This window comes from Phallusia mammillata, chromosome 5 (assembly GCF_965637545.1).
Source record: "Phallusia mammillata chromosome 5, kaPhaMamm4.hap1.1, whole genome shotgun sequence".
Classification (NCBI taxonomy): domain Eukaryota; kingdom Metazoa; phylum Chordata; class Ascidiacea; order Phlebobranchia; family Ascidiidae; genus Phallusia; species Phallusia mammillata.
Window position 1 is genome coordinate 20,743,787 of NC_137256.1, and position 16,160 is coordinate 20,759,946.

The following is a 16,160-nucleotide window of genomic DNA, read 5'->3' on the forward strand; positions in this document are numbered from 1 at the left end:
CCCATTGTTACAAAATAATTTTACATTGTTGGCAAACAAACGTCACGGTTTAGTGATTTTGTTGCGTGCGTGTTTTGTTGGTAAACTTTGCAAATATTTTCAACACAAAAATGATCGTATCTGACTTATTTTGAGGTGCGCAATGAAATAAATACATAAAATCTGTAATGTATTCTTCAAGCTGTAAACCATTTGAGTTTCCAACCCGAACTTTTAGTATCAAATCTACTTTAATATTTTTTATTTGCTGTAGTCTGGAAACGCATTTAGGAAAGAAGTACATTTTTCGCAGCCCCATTTGGTTTCTGTTTGTTAACTAGCAAACTGACAGTTGTTTGAATATGGAGAGTGTGCATTGTGAGGACGTTTTGGACACATTTGCTTCAAATGGTAAGTTTGTATTGTTTAAAATCTTGGTATTTTCAACAATCAGTAGTTAAACAAACCTATAAACTTTAAGTTGTGTTTGGCTCAGGAAAATGATTACCAAAAAGTTACACTGGTGTTTTGGAAAATCAAATGTTGTTTACCAGCTTCCTTTGTTTGCAAAAAAATACTTCAAGTACACACTTCTCTACTCTGCTGAAAAACAGTAATCATAAAATAGAATGAGTTTAATAAGCACATACATTCCACCTAAATGTCTAAGTGTACAAATAGAAGTGATAACCACTTGCAAAACAACCTCTTTTTGACTTGACATACATGACCTATGTTTATGCTCTATAAACTCCATGTTTATGTTTGTTACAGATGTGCTTTCAGATTTTCTAAATGATGATTTTGAAGTACAAGAATATGCTACAAATGTCATTCAAAGTGCTGCTATATCTCAACGTCTTGCTCAGCTTGTCGATGGAATTAGCATGTTGGACAAAGAACTGCAGTCACAGGTTATTTTCATAATATATAAAAATTAACGCCTGCATAACTACCAAGCACAACTAATGTATGCATAAAATCTTTGTTTCATAATACATTCTTAAATTTACGCACTATTGATATTACAAAGTCATAGGCATGTGAAAGATTGAAAACTGTATATTAACATGCATTTCATCCAAAATAATACAAATCAATTTCAATACTATTCACTGTGTGATGAAAACCCAAAGCGTTGATGACATGTTTGTAGTTGTATGGTTGGTTTGTAATAGTGTATATATATTGCAGATTGCATCAAGACATGAAGATTTACTTGCACAAGCTACTGGTATAGAATCTCTTGAGGGTGTTTTGACAATGATGCAGTCCAGAATAAGCTCACTGCAATCAGCAGTAGATAGGTATTCACAATGTTATCACCTCAAGCAAAAACTTTGTTTGTGAAATTGGATCTTGCCATTTAAGGCTTGAATGCATTATCAGAAATGACTTGATTTAGGCACCTGTTGAAGGTTTGTGTCCCATCGTAGAATATATTTTCCCGTGCTGAATTATAAACTTGGTATTCAGGCTTGATTTGGCATTATGACCATAGGTTTGGCATACAGTGACTCAATTCAGCGATTAAATATAGAATTCAGAGATTAAATACACTGGATTAGGTCAATTATCATAGTTTGGTGTAGAAAAAACAACGTAAGTCTGTTAAGTTTTGTGATATACCTAATATAAGCAGTAGAACAATATTTGTATTCATATGATGAAAGTTATCCAATTATGTTTCAGAATTCGAAGCAAAGTTGGTGAACCTTTTCAGAAAATCAGTGCTCGGACAATACAACTAGGACGATTGCAGGTAAGAAGGTTCATTATTGGAACAATGCAATAAACATTAATGGCAAAATGTTAAAGGGGGTTTAACTGCAGCATATTCTACAATTTATTTATGTGATATCCTGTCTGTTCTGCAAACTTTAAAGCATGGTTGCATTATGCTGTTCATTAGCCTTGTTATGGTTTGTAATATCTTTTATCGTTGGGAAAATAGAACAGCCCAACTGTTACAGAATTATTTTGGTAACCTCGAAATTTAGAGAAAGTTGTTCGGGTGCGAGATCTTTAACGCTAAACCTTCCCAACTATCCCGATTGTATTCTAACACTCGAGGCTACCTCCCTAATTCGTAAAACGGTCCAAGACCCTGCACTAACGGCTTATCGCTAAAACCAATTGTTACAACGGTGACTTCGCTACTGGCCAAAAATAATATATATTGTAATTAATAAAACCTTTGAAAGGTACTGTTCGATCACGTTACGTCACAGCAATAACCACGTTGCACTATAGCAAAACACAATAACAACACAACAGCACCAAAACAATCGCGCACACTTCACCGGGGCCAGGAGAGAACTGCCACACCAAACACAAGGAGAAACGACGTCACATGCCTCTAGGAATGTGACCAATCACAATGCGCCACGGGAAATCACTAAAGCGGGGATGCGTTCGAAAAGTTACCGGTGTAAAAGTACAAATAAAGATATTAAAGTGAAAATGGGTGAAAATGGAACACAAGAAAACAAAAGTAAAAAAACAAGAAGTGAAAGGAATAACGTGAAAATAAATATGGCTAAACAAAACAAACAAACATTATGAAACAAAACAACTAATATATTAATAGGTAAATAAAGTTACAGTGAAAAGCAAGTGCAATAATTAAACATTGAATCAGCGTATATCAAACGAAATGAACACAGTGAAACACCCATATATCGATAGATAAATAGGTTTACCGTGAAAATCAAGTGCGATAATAAAACAATAAATAAGCATATACCAAACTAAGTGAACACAGTGAATAAAATAAACTAAGTGAACACCGGTTCACGTTACACAAGCTGATGTTGCTCAACAATGTACAGTAATAAGGTGATAGAAGTGTAATGAAATGTTGTTCATATGGCTGAGGTAGTATTTGTGTGTACAAACAATGTGCAGACAAGGTATATTTCAAATTTTTGTGCGTATTATATATTTTTTTTGCTGTTAAAATTACGTAATTTTCGTTTGTCTGTACATGCTTTGTTCCCAACTTTTTTTCTTAAATATTTTTGTCACCAGGTAACATGTGATCTTTTGAGAAGAATCATTCGCATCCAACGCTTAAGTAAGCGACTTCACAGTCAACTTCAAGGGGGAATAAGAGAAATCACCAAAGCTGCTCAGAGCCTAAGTGAACTAGGTAAGTCGAATATTTTTTTTTTACAATTTTAAAATTCACAGTCAGTTGTTTGTTCAATGAAGCCCATTCTTTATATGGGTCTCTAATCAACAAATAAATGAATGGTGGTTTTTGTGATCATCTCTGGTGACAAAATAGTTGCGAAAATCCTGCCACATGGTGGCATTGTCGAGTAAAACTTGTTTTCCATACATTGTCAATTAAAAAACGGTTTCATTTAGTTTATAACTCTCCATTAAGATTTTACAATACAGATTGTCAGAGGTTTTGAATAATTTTCTTGTAGCATTTGTCCATCTAAATTTTAACTTTGTGTATGAAAGATTTGTCAACAAAAGTGTAAAAACCAGAAAAAAAACTTGTTTGCAGTTTGTGCTGCTTTATTAAAGTCTAGCCAAAACATTCTGTTTTTGTTTTTTACTGTTGTAAATTAAAATAAAATAACGAGTTCAAACCACAGGTTAACTACAATATTTTGTTGCCATTTTTGTATTGACATCCAAAAAGGTAAAACTTACGCATCAACAAAAAAACGCCAAAACAGCGCCAAAGGAACACCACAGTGAAAACAAAAAATGAGCGCATAAAACACAGTGCTTAGTCCAGCGCACGTGTTCGATTTTCAATGTCAAAATCATGGTCTAATCCTCGAAACGGGGCTGCGTTGTTTGACACTGCGTGACGGTGAGTAAGCATTAATTATGCAAGCCTATACGATTCGCTGTCGAATTTTAAGAGCATTGCTGCCATTACCATTGATCTAAGACTGCTGTAGAGCGACAATTGGGACAATGGATGTGCACAGTTATGTGGTTTTGCCCTATTGGCCTTGACAATTTCAAGATGTGGTCCTGTATATCAAGATCTGTCGTTTTAAACACCTAGTGTATTTCTTTTGTACATTAGCATTGGAAAACACACTTGGGTGCACAGAAGTTGTTTTTTACGTCGTTTAAGGGTGATAACGACAATATTTTTGCGCAAAAGTAACAAAATAAAGAGTTTTGTAATGCTAGTGAAGAAATATACAACTTACATAACGACTTTGGCATGGCCGTAACATAGAAGAACTGAAAAACGGCAATTTATAAATATGGCGTCAAAATAGGAATTGCAACAAATAACTCAAAAAAATGCTGCGTCGTTTCATTTAAACATGTTCTATTACTGATAAAGTTGACTTAGTCAGTAATTTTTCGCTTGTGTCATGTCCCGATGAACTGTCGTCATTTGTGTTCATTCTACAAATCTTATCATGGCGTTTACAATGTGCACCAGAGGGTGAAGCAGTACTCCTTACCCTATCCCGTTGTAAATTTGCTTTGTTTCGACCCCAGGGTGAGCTCCAAATGGCTGAGACCCGAATGCGACCCCGGGAATTGATTGGAATTTGGTTTTTACCCCGTTTTGTAGCACACAGCACCTTGAGGTCTTTGCGAATCTTTTCGCGTGAAAAACTGTACAGAAAAGGGTTAAGGGTGCTTGTAACAGCCGCCAAGGCAAGACTCCATAGGAACGCCGTGTTCCAAATAAAGTCTTCTTCGCATTTGCTTACGGTCGTAAAGCGAAAAGGCATGTTTGTGTTATTGACAGAGCATTGTACTTTTGAGCAAATGTCCGGCGTTTCGTCATATGTCAATAAAAGGAATTTTGCCACCGGTAGCGCATGGAACGGAATCCAACATAACAAAAACGCTAGTAGAATTAGGATGGTCATTTTCCGTAAATGCCTCATTCTTTTCCGTTTTTCCTTCATTTTTGCTGCCACCATCCTCTTCAACGCCAGCACAACGGTTATAGAAAGCGCTACCGACGCAAAATCGGTCTTGCATTCCGAGAGTTTACGTTGCGCTGCTCCGTTTTTCGGTGCGGAAAGCAATTGTGCTTGTGATCCAGCGAGACTAGCTTCTTCAACGCTGTTTTGTTTGGAATTTTCCAGCGATTTTGGTGGTGTTTTGTTATAGTTAACGCTCTGCACTATAATAGGTGGCGGTTTCTGCTGATTAATATCAGTTGGTTTTATTTCCGCCATGTTAATGTCGCTATCTGGTTTTCCACCCCATTTCCAGCAGGTATGACTGCGCAGCGTAAAGTTGTTGTTCTTTTTGTTGTTGTTTTGCGCTTTGCCGAACTGCTGGCCACCAATCTTCTTGGCATGTCTGTGAACAAGAAAATACGTTTGTTTACTATAATTATCCAAGCACGATATGGTTTATTGGGTAGAAGTATTTGGCATCTGCTTTTACACAGAAGTGCACAAATACTGTTTACCTTGGTTTTGTAACTTTTTAAAAAAATGTTATGTGGTTAGGTGGAGTATTTGCAGGTTTTTATTGTAATAAATAAATAAAGGTGTAAATTTATTTTTTCTTCTAAACGTTATAGACAAGCATTTTTTCCCTATTTTGAAACACGGCTTAATAAATACCAATAAATATAAATATCAATAGTAAAAAAAAACATGTGTAAATAAATTTAAAGAATTAAGAGTTAAACAAACATGTTTAAAAAAAGAAACAAACATAAATAGACCCTGAGTCGAGATTTTAATATTTACATGTACGCTTAACACTTTACTTTAACCTACATTTTTGAACTATTCATATCATTGCCACTTTTTCGATTGCTTACATTTATGGTAGTTTTTCAGAAACTAGGGTTTGAACAGGTTCACATTTAACAGTAACTAATTATATGGCGCTTATCTATCCCAGATACTTTATCTGGGCTACTTAGCCGTCATGACAAATCGTTAGCCACGGTAAACACCTCGTCTCAAGCGTTCAATCGGTACAGAAATCAATGAAAAATCGACGTGGGGCTAATTGAACCGTAAGCATGAACTGACTTGACCTGTGGTAACCCTTGTCACATGTCAAGGCGGTGACGTGTCCGTTTCCAGATAACACTGTGATTGCTAACATCCTAAATGTAACAATCCCGCGTTTATGTTGAATATCTTAACAGTTCGTTTCAGTTCGCAAGACGAGATTGACAAGAAGAGTGAACACTTTCAAGCAGGGGTCACCAACCTTTTTTACAGCGGGCCGGATACTATTAAAATTGATTTGCGAGGGCCACATAGCTTACAAACCCTAACGTAACGCCGTTCCCAAAACTTACGCTTTTGCAGGACCAGCACGCTACAATCTTACTTAGAGTCTGATAGTGCTACTGTTAAATAGTAAAATTGTGTGGAATAATTTTCTCCGCTACTGGCCATACTCATTTATTTCATCACAATTAAAAACGATTTGTATTTGCCTAAAACAAAGAATACATCAAAACTTTTTTCAATGTAACAAAGCTGCTTTCGGAATGTTTTATGCGTTATGTGAAACTAGTTGAAATTGGTCCTACATGTTGCCAGGGGAATACTTTCGCAATATATTAACTGTAACTATAAACTCAAGCATATTCTAAGAATAAAGGCCAAATACTTTCTCGGGCTGGATGAAATGACGTTAAGGGTCGTAGTTTGGTTAGTGGTGACCCCTGCTTTGAGGCAATATTGCGTTTCTAACCTTTTTGGTAATAACACAATCCTGTTTTAAATTTATTAACTCTGTGGACGCCCATGTATAATTGCCCCGTTTTTGAAATAAAAAATCTATAAAACTTTGGCATACACCACTTTTAACCTTCGCGCGAGCTTATCAGGAGCGTGCGAACCCCGACTGCATCAAACCATTCGATAACACGCTTAATTTACTTGTAGCGTTAATTAGGGGTTATCCTACATTTTTGCGGCTTTGGAAAACATTGCGATGGGCGCAACCACTGATCCGTTACATTGACTTTTCTGTAAATTTGCGCAACTTGCATAGAATTCAACTATATTTTGTCCATTGTATTTTGATTGACGTGTTTAATGTTTTTCGCCTTTTAAAAAAGTTATTTTTTGGTCCCTGTATTTCCTTGTGAAAACTTAAATTGTTTCTAAAACGTTCGGTGAGCAATTGTTTTGTGTTTTGAGTTTTCATAGGTTGGTTGTTGCTTTTGGATGTATTTTTATAGTCTATTAAAACAGAATGTTTCAACCATTATTAATCTGCATTTTCACAAACAGCCACAAATTAATTTTCTTCCCATTCAATGCAAACGGATAAAAAAAATGACAGTCACACAGGGCAAATGCGTTTATAGCAAGAAAAAGTCACTGAATTTAAGATAAGTTACGGCAGTATTCAAATTGTCCCAGTAATCGCAATGTTTGCTCCCAGTTGGAGAAAAATGCTGTCTGGTACAACCTCCTTGCTTATAAATAATTCAGTAGGTTTTCCTAACGGCGAAAAACCATTAAAACATGGTGATTTTTCTTTTTACATTGCCGACTGGCTGTACGACAAAGGCCATAGCGTCAAATTTCAGATGTGGATAATTTGAATGAACAAAATCTGCGTACTAGCATTTGGAATGACGTCGTAAATGTTTAATTTGCCTTTCATGCGAATCACTCAGCATTTCGTAGACCGTGACATAATAATTGCGTGACAATTTTTCTTCACTGTTTTAAGTTGGAATTTTTGACTTTTAAATCAATCCGCTGCGTTAACTTCATCGGATGGAAAATATGGAGGTGCTATGTTTAAAGGGGTAAATTATATTTCTATGTTTTTCTTTCAATTTTATGATCTTTACGGTTAGGATTGTATAATTATACACAAGGGCTTCTCACAGCTCTGCTTAAAAAGGTAGTTAGGGGAACCCGCTCTAACGAACTGATAATGTAATGATCACGCAAAACAATACTGAATCACATAACTCTTAAATAGATTGACTAATCTTAAATTCTCTTTACATGAAAGATGAAACAACTGCGTTTGTTAAAACTTTTCTAAAAATGATTTTTTGAAACGATTATTCTTGCGCCTTTATTACATTTGCAGCTTTGCTCGTTACAACGTTTGTTGAAACGTGCGTAAAAAAGATATTTACTAACTACAATTTCTACTGCAGTTGTGTGTAAACCTTATTTCAATATCCATGCCATAAATTTTCAGTAGCCTAAATCTTGCTTTACAATGCTATTACGCAGCACTTTAAAGGGGCAAGAGATAAATTTAAGCAGCCTTTTGCTCAACGATTTTATTTTAGGATTGTCTTCAGTCAAGCTTGTCCTATGTTGGCACTGGAACCACTTTTGTACTTTCTTGCCATTAAAGCGGCTTAGATTTCGCCTCCTGATGCGTAAAAAGGTTTATTTGGTTTCCTTAAACAAGGTTAAATGTGACTTTTGTATGTGCAGTCGAATGGTTTTTAGCCAGCATTTTAATAGTTTGGACATGAACACTGTAGCTGCATATCAACGCAACGTTTACGTAAAATCTTAAGTTTTTCTGACATGTAGTAGTTGTATAGTGTTGAAAACCCGTGAGGCAATTTACTTCGGATTTGGCATTCTTTGGATTCCCCCCCCCCCCCCCCCCCTAAATAACTAAGAATATTTTGTTTTCCTTCCCTTGCTTTTCTAATTTAGGTTTGACGAACCTGTATTAAGGGTTTGTCAGATGTCCTTAAAACTTTCTGGCATATGTCAAAATTTAGCGAATTATGGATGTATGTAAGATTAGACTTAGAGTATAACGTAATGGCTGGGATTATCCTGTTGTTCACCAATTGTTTTACCCTTGGTTAACAATGTGGTATAAGTTTTAACGATTCAGAAAAAAACTTTCAGTTACCTGTAATTCCGTTGGTGAACTGAACGCAGAATCTTCAGGTACACGGTTATAACGAGCACGGCGGCCACAAGAAAAATCGTCACTTGAAAACCGACTTGTAGAGACAAATCCAGTTTATTTAGTTGGCACAAATTCTTCCAACAATCTGCTGTACAAGTCACTTCCTTAATGTCTCCAATCCTTTTTAAGCTTTCCCCAGACAATGAGGACAAGGATATATTCTTTAGGCCTTCATTTTGCTTGTAAACCCCATCATATTTCAACATTGACAGCAATGGTACTATTGTTGTGGACAAGCAAAGCAACCACATCATCCAAATAGCAACTTGTGGTCTTCGTTTGACGAAAAACCTCTTTGATGGTCGCAGGCTGATGTCACCACGATCCAAGGCTAAAAGTGCCGTTCCGGTGGCACTTGCAATTGCCAGAAATAGTAGAATGCTTCGGTCAGCAAAACATAAATTGTTTAGGTGCTTTCCAGTGCTTAGAGGCAGCAGTTGCGTTGCTATGGTTACAGGAATAGCGACTCCGCAAAGGAGTAGGTCCACCACTGCTAAGTTGACCTGCGAACACGAAAAGTTACAACATTTAATGCATGTGTTTGTGTTCAATGTACAAATGAAAAAAAAAAGTTGGAAAATAAGAATTCTGTCAGAACACTAGACACGGTCTTTTCAAGCAGTTTGATTAAAATAAAACTGCCTGAAACACTGCGTGTTATTTATAAGTTTCATTTATAACAAGTGGTGTTATTCATCAGTAGCCCCATGCCCGTCTTGTTTTGATATTATACGAGTTTGGTACGGGAATCCCTGATGATCGATGAAGCTCTTTCTAATGTACCTAGAAGGGGATTTAAAAAAAAAACTTTATGTCAGTCAGCTGAACCACGCTTGTTTGGTACATACATTCACTGCTTCGAGCAAGGATATCTACTAAATTTCCAGAAATTTAATCGAACAGGAGTTCCAATTTCCTTTGGGAAATTGAGATTTTCCGCAGAGGTTTCTTGAGCTCGTCTACTTCCATCTTTTACGGGTTTTAGGAAAACAAACAAAGGGATTTAAAAGAAACTATTCGTTCACGTGGTTTTCACCTCGGTTCAGCCATTTTATTGAATATAAACTTGTGACCTGAAATCTCAATTTCCCGAGGGAAATTTGGGATTTTCTGCAGGGATTTAATTGTACTTGCTTAGTCCACTATTTTACAAACAAGAAAAACAACTGAGGAATGGAAATAAAATCCTTGATCTTATGTTAAACTCAGATCATCGAAATTCAAGTACAAAGCAATTGAATTTTTGTTGCAGAACCTTAGTTGATTTTGCCCCATGACGCATTGGATTGACAGACGCCTACGTATGTGACGTCATATGTGACGCAAACCTTCAGAAAAATGAGTTACGTTTGGCTATTGACATTTTTTGTATCATTATTGGTGAAATTTGGGGGGTTTGTAAAGAAGGTTTTATTGTTTTTGTTCAAGTTTTGCGTTTTTCTTCACAAATTAGCAATACCCAACAAAACCCACAAGGGGAGTAATTAGGATTAAAAACTACAATAGAATAGGCTTTGTGGTGGAAATAGCTATAACTGTGAAGAACAATTGACTTTTGAGGACTAAACACACAATCTTATAGCGTCAGTGCCGCTAAAGCAGTGTGTTCGTTCATGCATTCAAAGTGTAGACAAAATTCCAATCTCAATTAACCTATTTTTGTTTTAAATACACAAATAACAAAACGTAAGGTTTGCCTATAATTTTTTTTTAACAGATTTTCTCTCAGGAATTAGAATTTTTCTCATAGTGAGCGAAGTTCCTCCCGTTTTAGAACCAATGGTTTAGTCAATTGATCTTTGCTCCTTAATTACGTCTGTAAACTTCCGAGTTTCCTAGACCTATTGATCGAGTGGCAAAACCTAATGCGCTTCCTCTTCGTGGGGGAAATGCGAATAACAGATATGGACGGATTAAGTCTGAAACTTCCCTGGGTTTTGGTAAAACATAATTAGGTGAATTTACCAAGTCAAATTAGGACACCAATGTAGCTGAAGCATAGGGCGTTAAAACAGATAAACGTAGCGGAAATCGTGTATGTAACCTGTTGTAAAATACTTTTGCAAGCCCATGCATAAAGGTCAACATTAAGTAGATGACTGGTTATTATTGTATATTGATCGATAAACTACCATAAATAACAGAATTTATTAACATAATCAGTATTTGTGTTGCGAAAAACTAAGTTCATATCTCTCACGTACCCGAAAAGTTTTTATTCGAACCTGTGGTAAATGATTTTTAAGCCCTAAATATATTAAAACAAGGTAATACTACCCAAACCGTTTGTTTCGTGTGTTTTTTGCTGCGACAAAAAGAGGTCTGCAAACCTAAGGTCAAGACTGTAAATCACACAACTGATATACGACCACTTATAGCACTGATAACGGCATGAGCATTTGTCGAAACGTTTCAATAACAAAGTATGTGGTATTTTAATTCTATTTGGGCCGTTCTATTCGTCATTAAGCATATGAACAGATCCGTGTATTGTGTTCCATTGTATATCACATATCGTTCAAAACATCAAAAACTAAACTTACTGTGAATAAATTCCCGGCGTTGTTCAACAAAGTCCTTTTCCGCAAGTACAACATCAGGGTGACAAGGTTGCAAGCCAGACCCGAAACAGCTTCGAGTGCAAGCAACGCCAGGGGAACGCCCTCGTAGATACGTAGTTGATTGACCCCTTGGGTGGAATGTTCCATAATAGGTGGCTGTGGCTCTACACTGGGGGCGCCCCTAAACCCTGTGGTGCCGTTTGGGGCACAGTCTTTGCAGAAAACCCGCATAAATTCCATCGTTTTGTGAATTGGTGGCGTGTTTTTGATCAACGTGATTGCAACATAGTGTAGGACGTTTTTTTGCAGTTATTAACCGACCCTGTTGTGTTAAAGGAGTCTGTAAAAAAAGGAAAAATTAACAGATATAATTACGACTATGGGTAGTCTGTTGCGATTCTCAGTTTGTTTGTTTTTTGACTCGACGTGTAGTGGCGTTTTATTATGCTTGACAATTGCTAATCTTTCACGATTATACACAGCGAATTGTCATGTTGTGTTTTTACATTTGGCTAGTAGTGGCAGCTTTCCTTCAAACTTGTTCTGGCGTTTCAATCCTATACTTGCCGGGTAGTCATGTTTTGCCTTCAAACTCAACTCATGGTAGTGGCGATTTACTTCTATACTCGCCGAGTAGTAGTTAAACTCGGCGTATAGTGGCAGCTGGCGTACAAAACTTGGCGAGTACTGGCGTTTTACTCTCATTTTTGCCGAGTAGTCATGTTTTCCTTTCAAACTTGGAAAGTAGTGCCGATGTATTCTCGCAAGTAGGGGTGGTTTTGATTCTAACCCGACAATTTACGCCCATTATACTCTACGGTATTTTCTTTTATACTTGACAATCTGCAACCTTTTGCCTTCTCACTCCTCGTGTTATGTAGCTTTCGCACTTATTTGTACACGAATGAACTAAACATAACTGCCACAGAATTGTACATGTCTATAACTTTTTGGGGTCTAATAAAATTTTTTATCAGAGCCATAAAAGTGCAACGTGCACACTGCGTACAAGCTTATTGATATTCATGCTGTCGTACAAGTTTTGTCCCCGAATTTGCAAGATCTTGGAACATGAACTCGTACGCAAGACCACAAAAATGTTTGATATTTTAGACATTACTCTAGAACTCTATACCACATATAACGTTGTTACACCTCCCTCTACTCCAAACGCTTTGTGGCACTAAACCGCTGACTCGGCTCGTAAAACAGCAAAATCGCGTTTCTTAGTCAACATTCAAGCAAGTTTCTTGTTTATCGCCGAATATTGTCCTATAAAATTGTTTCAGACGACCTGAAAGTTTTTCTTCATATTGTTTCGACGCAGTTTTTACTTACACGGCCTTGTCCTCTTTAAATTTTAAACATAATTTCATACATCGTCACATTTTAAGTCTTTACTGTTCACTGAACAATCTCAGTAACACGAATGTTCTTATTTCCTTGACTTGTTTTTACCGTCACGCCTCAGTACTCACACCTAAAGGTGGTCATTCCCAGCGCTTAAGAAAGCGATACACAACTATAACCAAGAACTGTTGCCAAAATTTAACAAACACCGCGCTGCTCGTTTGACTGTAATCGCTAATCCCCCAAGCGCATTAACCCACCAGTCGCTGGTCTTCCGCGTGGTCACGTGACTTACGGGTTCGATATTGAATCGATTTGTCGCTTGCCGAGGCGATTAATAACCGGCGCTTTTATCCAGCGCCTGTAATTGCTAGGGAGACCGCTCTGTCGCCTTGCCAATCGATTGTGTTTGTTTTTCCAGATTGCTGTCCCGACGGTGTTTTGCGATGATTAATTTTGTTGCAAAAACACCTAGATTTAAGTCCGGTCGAATGTTAATTGGTACCCAATCTTAATTGAACCCCGTTCTGCTAAAGCTATGGATCAAATATAATATATAAAAAAATACATAACGATTTTTTATGCATTCGCAGAATAATTTGGTTAATCGCATAATTAATTATTTGTTTACATTGAATTGGTTTAGAGCCAAAGTTAAGGATTTTGGATAATCGCATAAAGCTGCAATCAACTATTATACATTAGCTTACCTATATCGTGACATTGAACATCAAAACGATGTGCTATTTAAAACCAGATAAGTGCATTTCTCCTAATGCATTCCGTTTAAAATAGCATCGGTGGTACCGTTGTTATATTGATCTGATATATATATATATATAAAAAATAAATTTGTAATACGGTTATCTGTTTTCAGAACCGACCCATTAAAATCTATTCCCACAAACAGAGATTTTTACTGCTAGTTTAGTACAAAACGTATTTAGATTTCCTGTTTGAAACAAACGAAAGCTTACATGTATAAACCAGCTTCAAGGCAAAGTGTATGCGTTAAGCGGCGAATTTGTTTGCAAATGTCATAAAGAACAACTACGCGCTATGTGAAATCATGTCAGGCCTGTTCAAGGTGCCACACAGAACTTACCAACTCAGTATCCTACCAACATATATTATCATATTTCTAAACAATCCGTTTGCATGCACACAGACAGTTTTATTGTCGTTTTCCTCACTAAAACCACTGTGGTTAATATAGTGGCTTATTATGGTCTTCCGTCTCTTTTGGCCGCAAGGCGCTTTCAACAACCTAAAGTTCCTGATCTGACAAACAAACCAAATTTATAGCGCTTGTCGATCACTAACGCAGTGACCCTGGGCAAGAACGCAACCCGAGTACACGGAACTTCCAAAGTTTGCGTCATAAAACCCTCCTTATAGGTAACAATGATTGCTTCCGAAAACAGAAATTTTATTGTGTTTTGTTAACCTTCAGCAATCACTGTTTATTTCATCGAGTTACACCAGTTGCAACATATTATTAAAATTTTCTTCAATATAAGTACCCTTTCTAATAGCAGTGTGTTAATCACTTTAAATACTGCTTATGAACTAATATAAATGTCTTAACTATATGTTGGGCATTCACTAAAACTATTAGGTAAAGAATTACATGTCATAATGATATTTAACGTAAGCTTCTTGGCATTTAATAATTAGTAGCTTTTCTATAGACATATTAAAACCCATCAGCTCCTAACAAAAGCTTCGTTCTTTGTTAGTCTTGTGTTGCATAGGAATTTCTCAGAAAAAAATAACTTTTGCTCCTCAAAGTTTGTTTTATTTGTCAGTAAAAATTAAAAACTAATAAAAGTGCAAAACATTTACTGAAAACATAATCAATAACATAACTGACTTGTTTCAACCAATTTTGCAAAGTTAGCCAACATTCTAATCATCTACGAAATCTACGCTTAATAAAAACCAATCAATTTTTGTCACCTTATTATTGTATAACATTTTTTTTCTAATTGATCAACTTTGATGCGACTTTTTCAAAATCTAGGCCTTTTGCATTCATGGTTAACAGTTCAAAGTTTACTGTACAAAGCTCGGTTAAATTATTGAACCCGAGCCCGCGAAGTTGTTTAAAAAGCCACTCATCATGTCAATCATATCACTGTCGCAATATCTCTATAACACCGGCTATCAATCAACTTTAAAATAGGCAGTCTATATAGTCACTGGAATCATAAACAACGTCCGGCCGTCGCTTAAGCGCAAAACCGTAGAACCTTGCTCAATTCTAGACAAATATTGGTACTTAGCAAATATACGCAAGTGCTTTTACGTTAGCTGACCTGCCTGGAGACTTGAGACCTTCTTAGCGAGCTGAATTTATCGACGTTATAAGCGGAACAGATGTGTTGCCGCAAAACCGCAGTCTGCCCGACCTGAAGCATTTACTTCTGATGTGTTAATTAAGGGAATGGTGGCTTTTATTTTTAAATTTACTTTACCCTCCAAAAAGTCATATTCAATTTTTGAGCTCGATTGTGTTCCAGTACTTACGTGTAATTTGTAAAACTACTTTGTATAATAACCACTAGTATACCAAATTTTAAAAAACTATAAATGTGCATCCAAATTCTAATGCTTTTTGAAACAATTTTTATACAATTGTTGCACTTGGTGACATAGTGCATTCGGAATCGCAGCATTTACCAGTTTACTTGCGCTATGTTACGTCATAATCAACTTGAATGAAGTACCAGAAAGCTTCGGTATGCAGAAATTGCTTGCAAATTGGCCGTTTATTAAAATTAAGATGCAATTTTCTACAGGTTACGTAAACATTTTCTATACAATGAAACAAGATTGTTTTAAAACCGGATCTTATAAGCGGGTTGCGAGCTAGCTTCGTGCAGGCAACTCTGAAACGACTCACTAAAAGTATTTCTCGGACAACATAACAATTCTGTTCATTTTGCTGCATAATTTTCGTTTTTTATAATAGTTTGCAATCAGATAGTTTAAACAGAATTGTTATCCCTATACAACATTCAACTAGTATCTAGTTCACGTAAAAATTGTATACCTAAATGTACATTATACTTTTTAACGTTGTGTTGATTCAAGCAACCGTCAAAGTTACATGCCTCGATTATTAGTTCTTGAGAATATATAGTTTACAATTCCTACTCACCTTTCTGGCTGTTTGTTTAGTATCGCTTACATTTTTTGAAAAATAATCGTAACATGACCTGCAGATTTGTCATGGACTCGCCTCAATTCGCAAGCTCTTTCCTTCTGACAGCGCCTTGGCCCAGCGCGTCTAGCGAACTAAAAACCTGTGCGTGTGAAAAAGGTTTTCTTATCCCAAGTGTTGGTCGCTGCTTCCCTTTTTCGCTTGGCATC

At 36.5% G+C, this 16,160-nt stretch overlaps 2 protein-coding genes across 2 annotated transcripts in view; one reads left to right on the plus strand and one right to left on the minus strand.

Annotated features, from left to right (window-relative positions):
• The first annotated feature begins 117 nt into the window (after positions 1-117).
• LOC145227857 (conserved oligomeric Golgi complex subunit 5-like) overlaps positions 118-16,160 on the plus strand; it is a 36,300-nt gene continuing 20,257 nt past the window's right edge. The window contains exons 1-6 of the mRNA XM_080092782.1: positions 118-135; positions 254-390; positions 754-893; positions 1,174-1,286; positions 1,672-1,741; positions 3,010-3,130. Of these exons, the coding sequence (XP_079948908.1) occupies positions 342-390; positions 754-893; positions 1,174-1,286; positions 1,672-1,741; positions 3,010-3,130 (493 nt within the window). The 5' untranslated portion in view covers positions 118-135; positions 254-341. The remainder of the gene's footprint in view (positions 136-253; positions 391-753; positions 894-1,173; positions 1,287-1,671; positions 1,742-3,009; positions 3,131-16,160) is intronic.
• Positions 3,604-16,049, minus strand: LOC145227858 (G-protein coupled receptor 22-like). The gene is made up of 4 exons (XM_080092783.1): positions 15,949-16,049; positions 11,418-11,775; positions 8,815-9,377; positions 3,604-5,289 (listed from the first exon to the last, which is right to left on the minus strand). The coding sequence occupies exons 2-4, from the start codon at positions 11,673-11,675 to the stop codon at positions 4,281-4,283; spliced, it is 1,830 nt and encodes a 609-aa protein (XP_079948909.1). The 5' UTR covers positions 11,676-11,775; positions 15,949-16,049; the 3' UTR covers positions 3,604-4,280.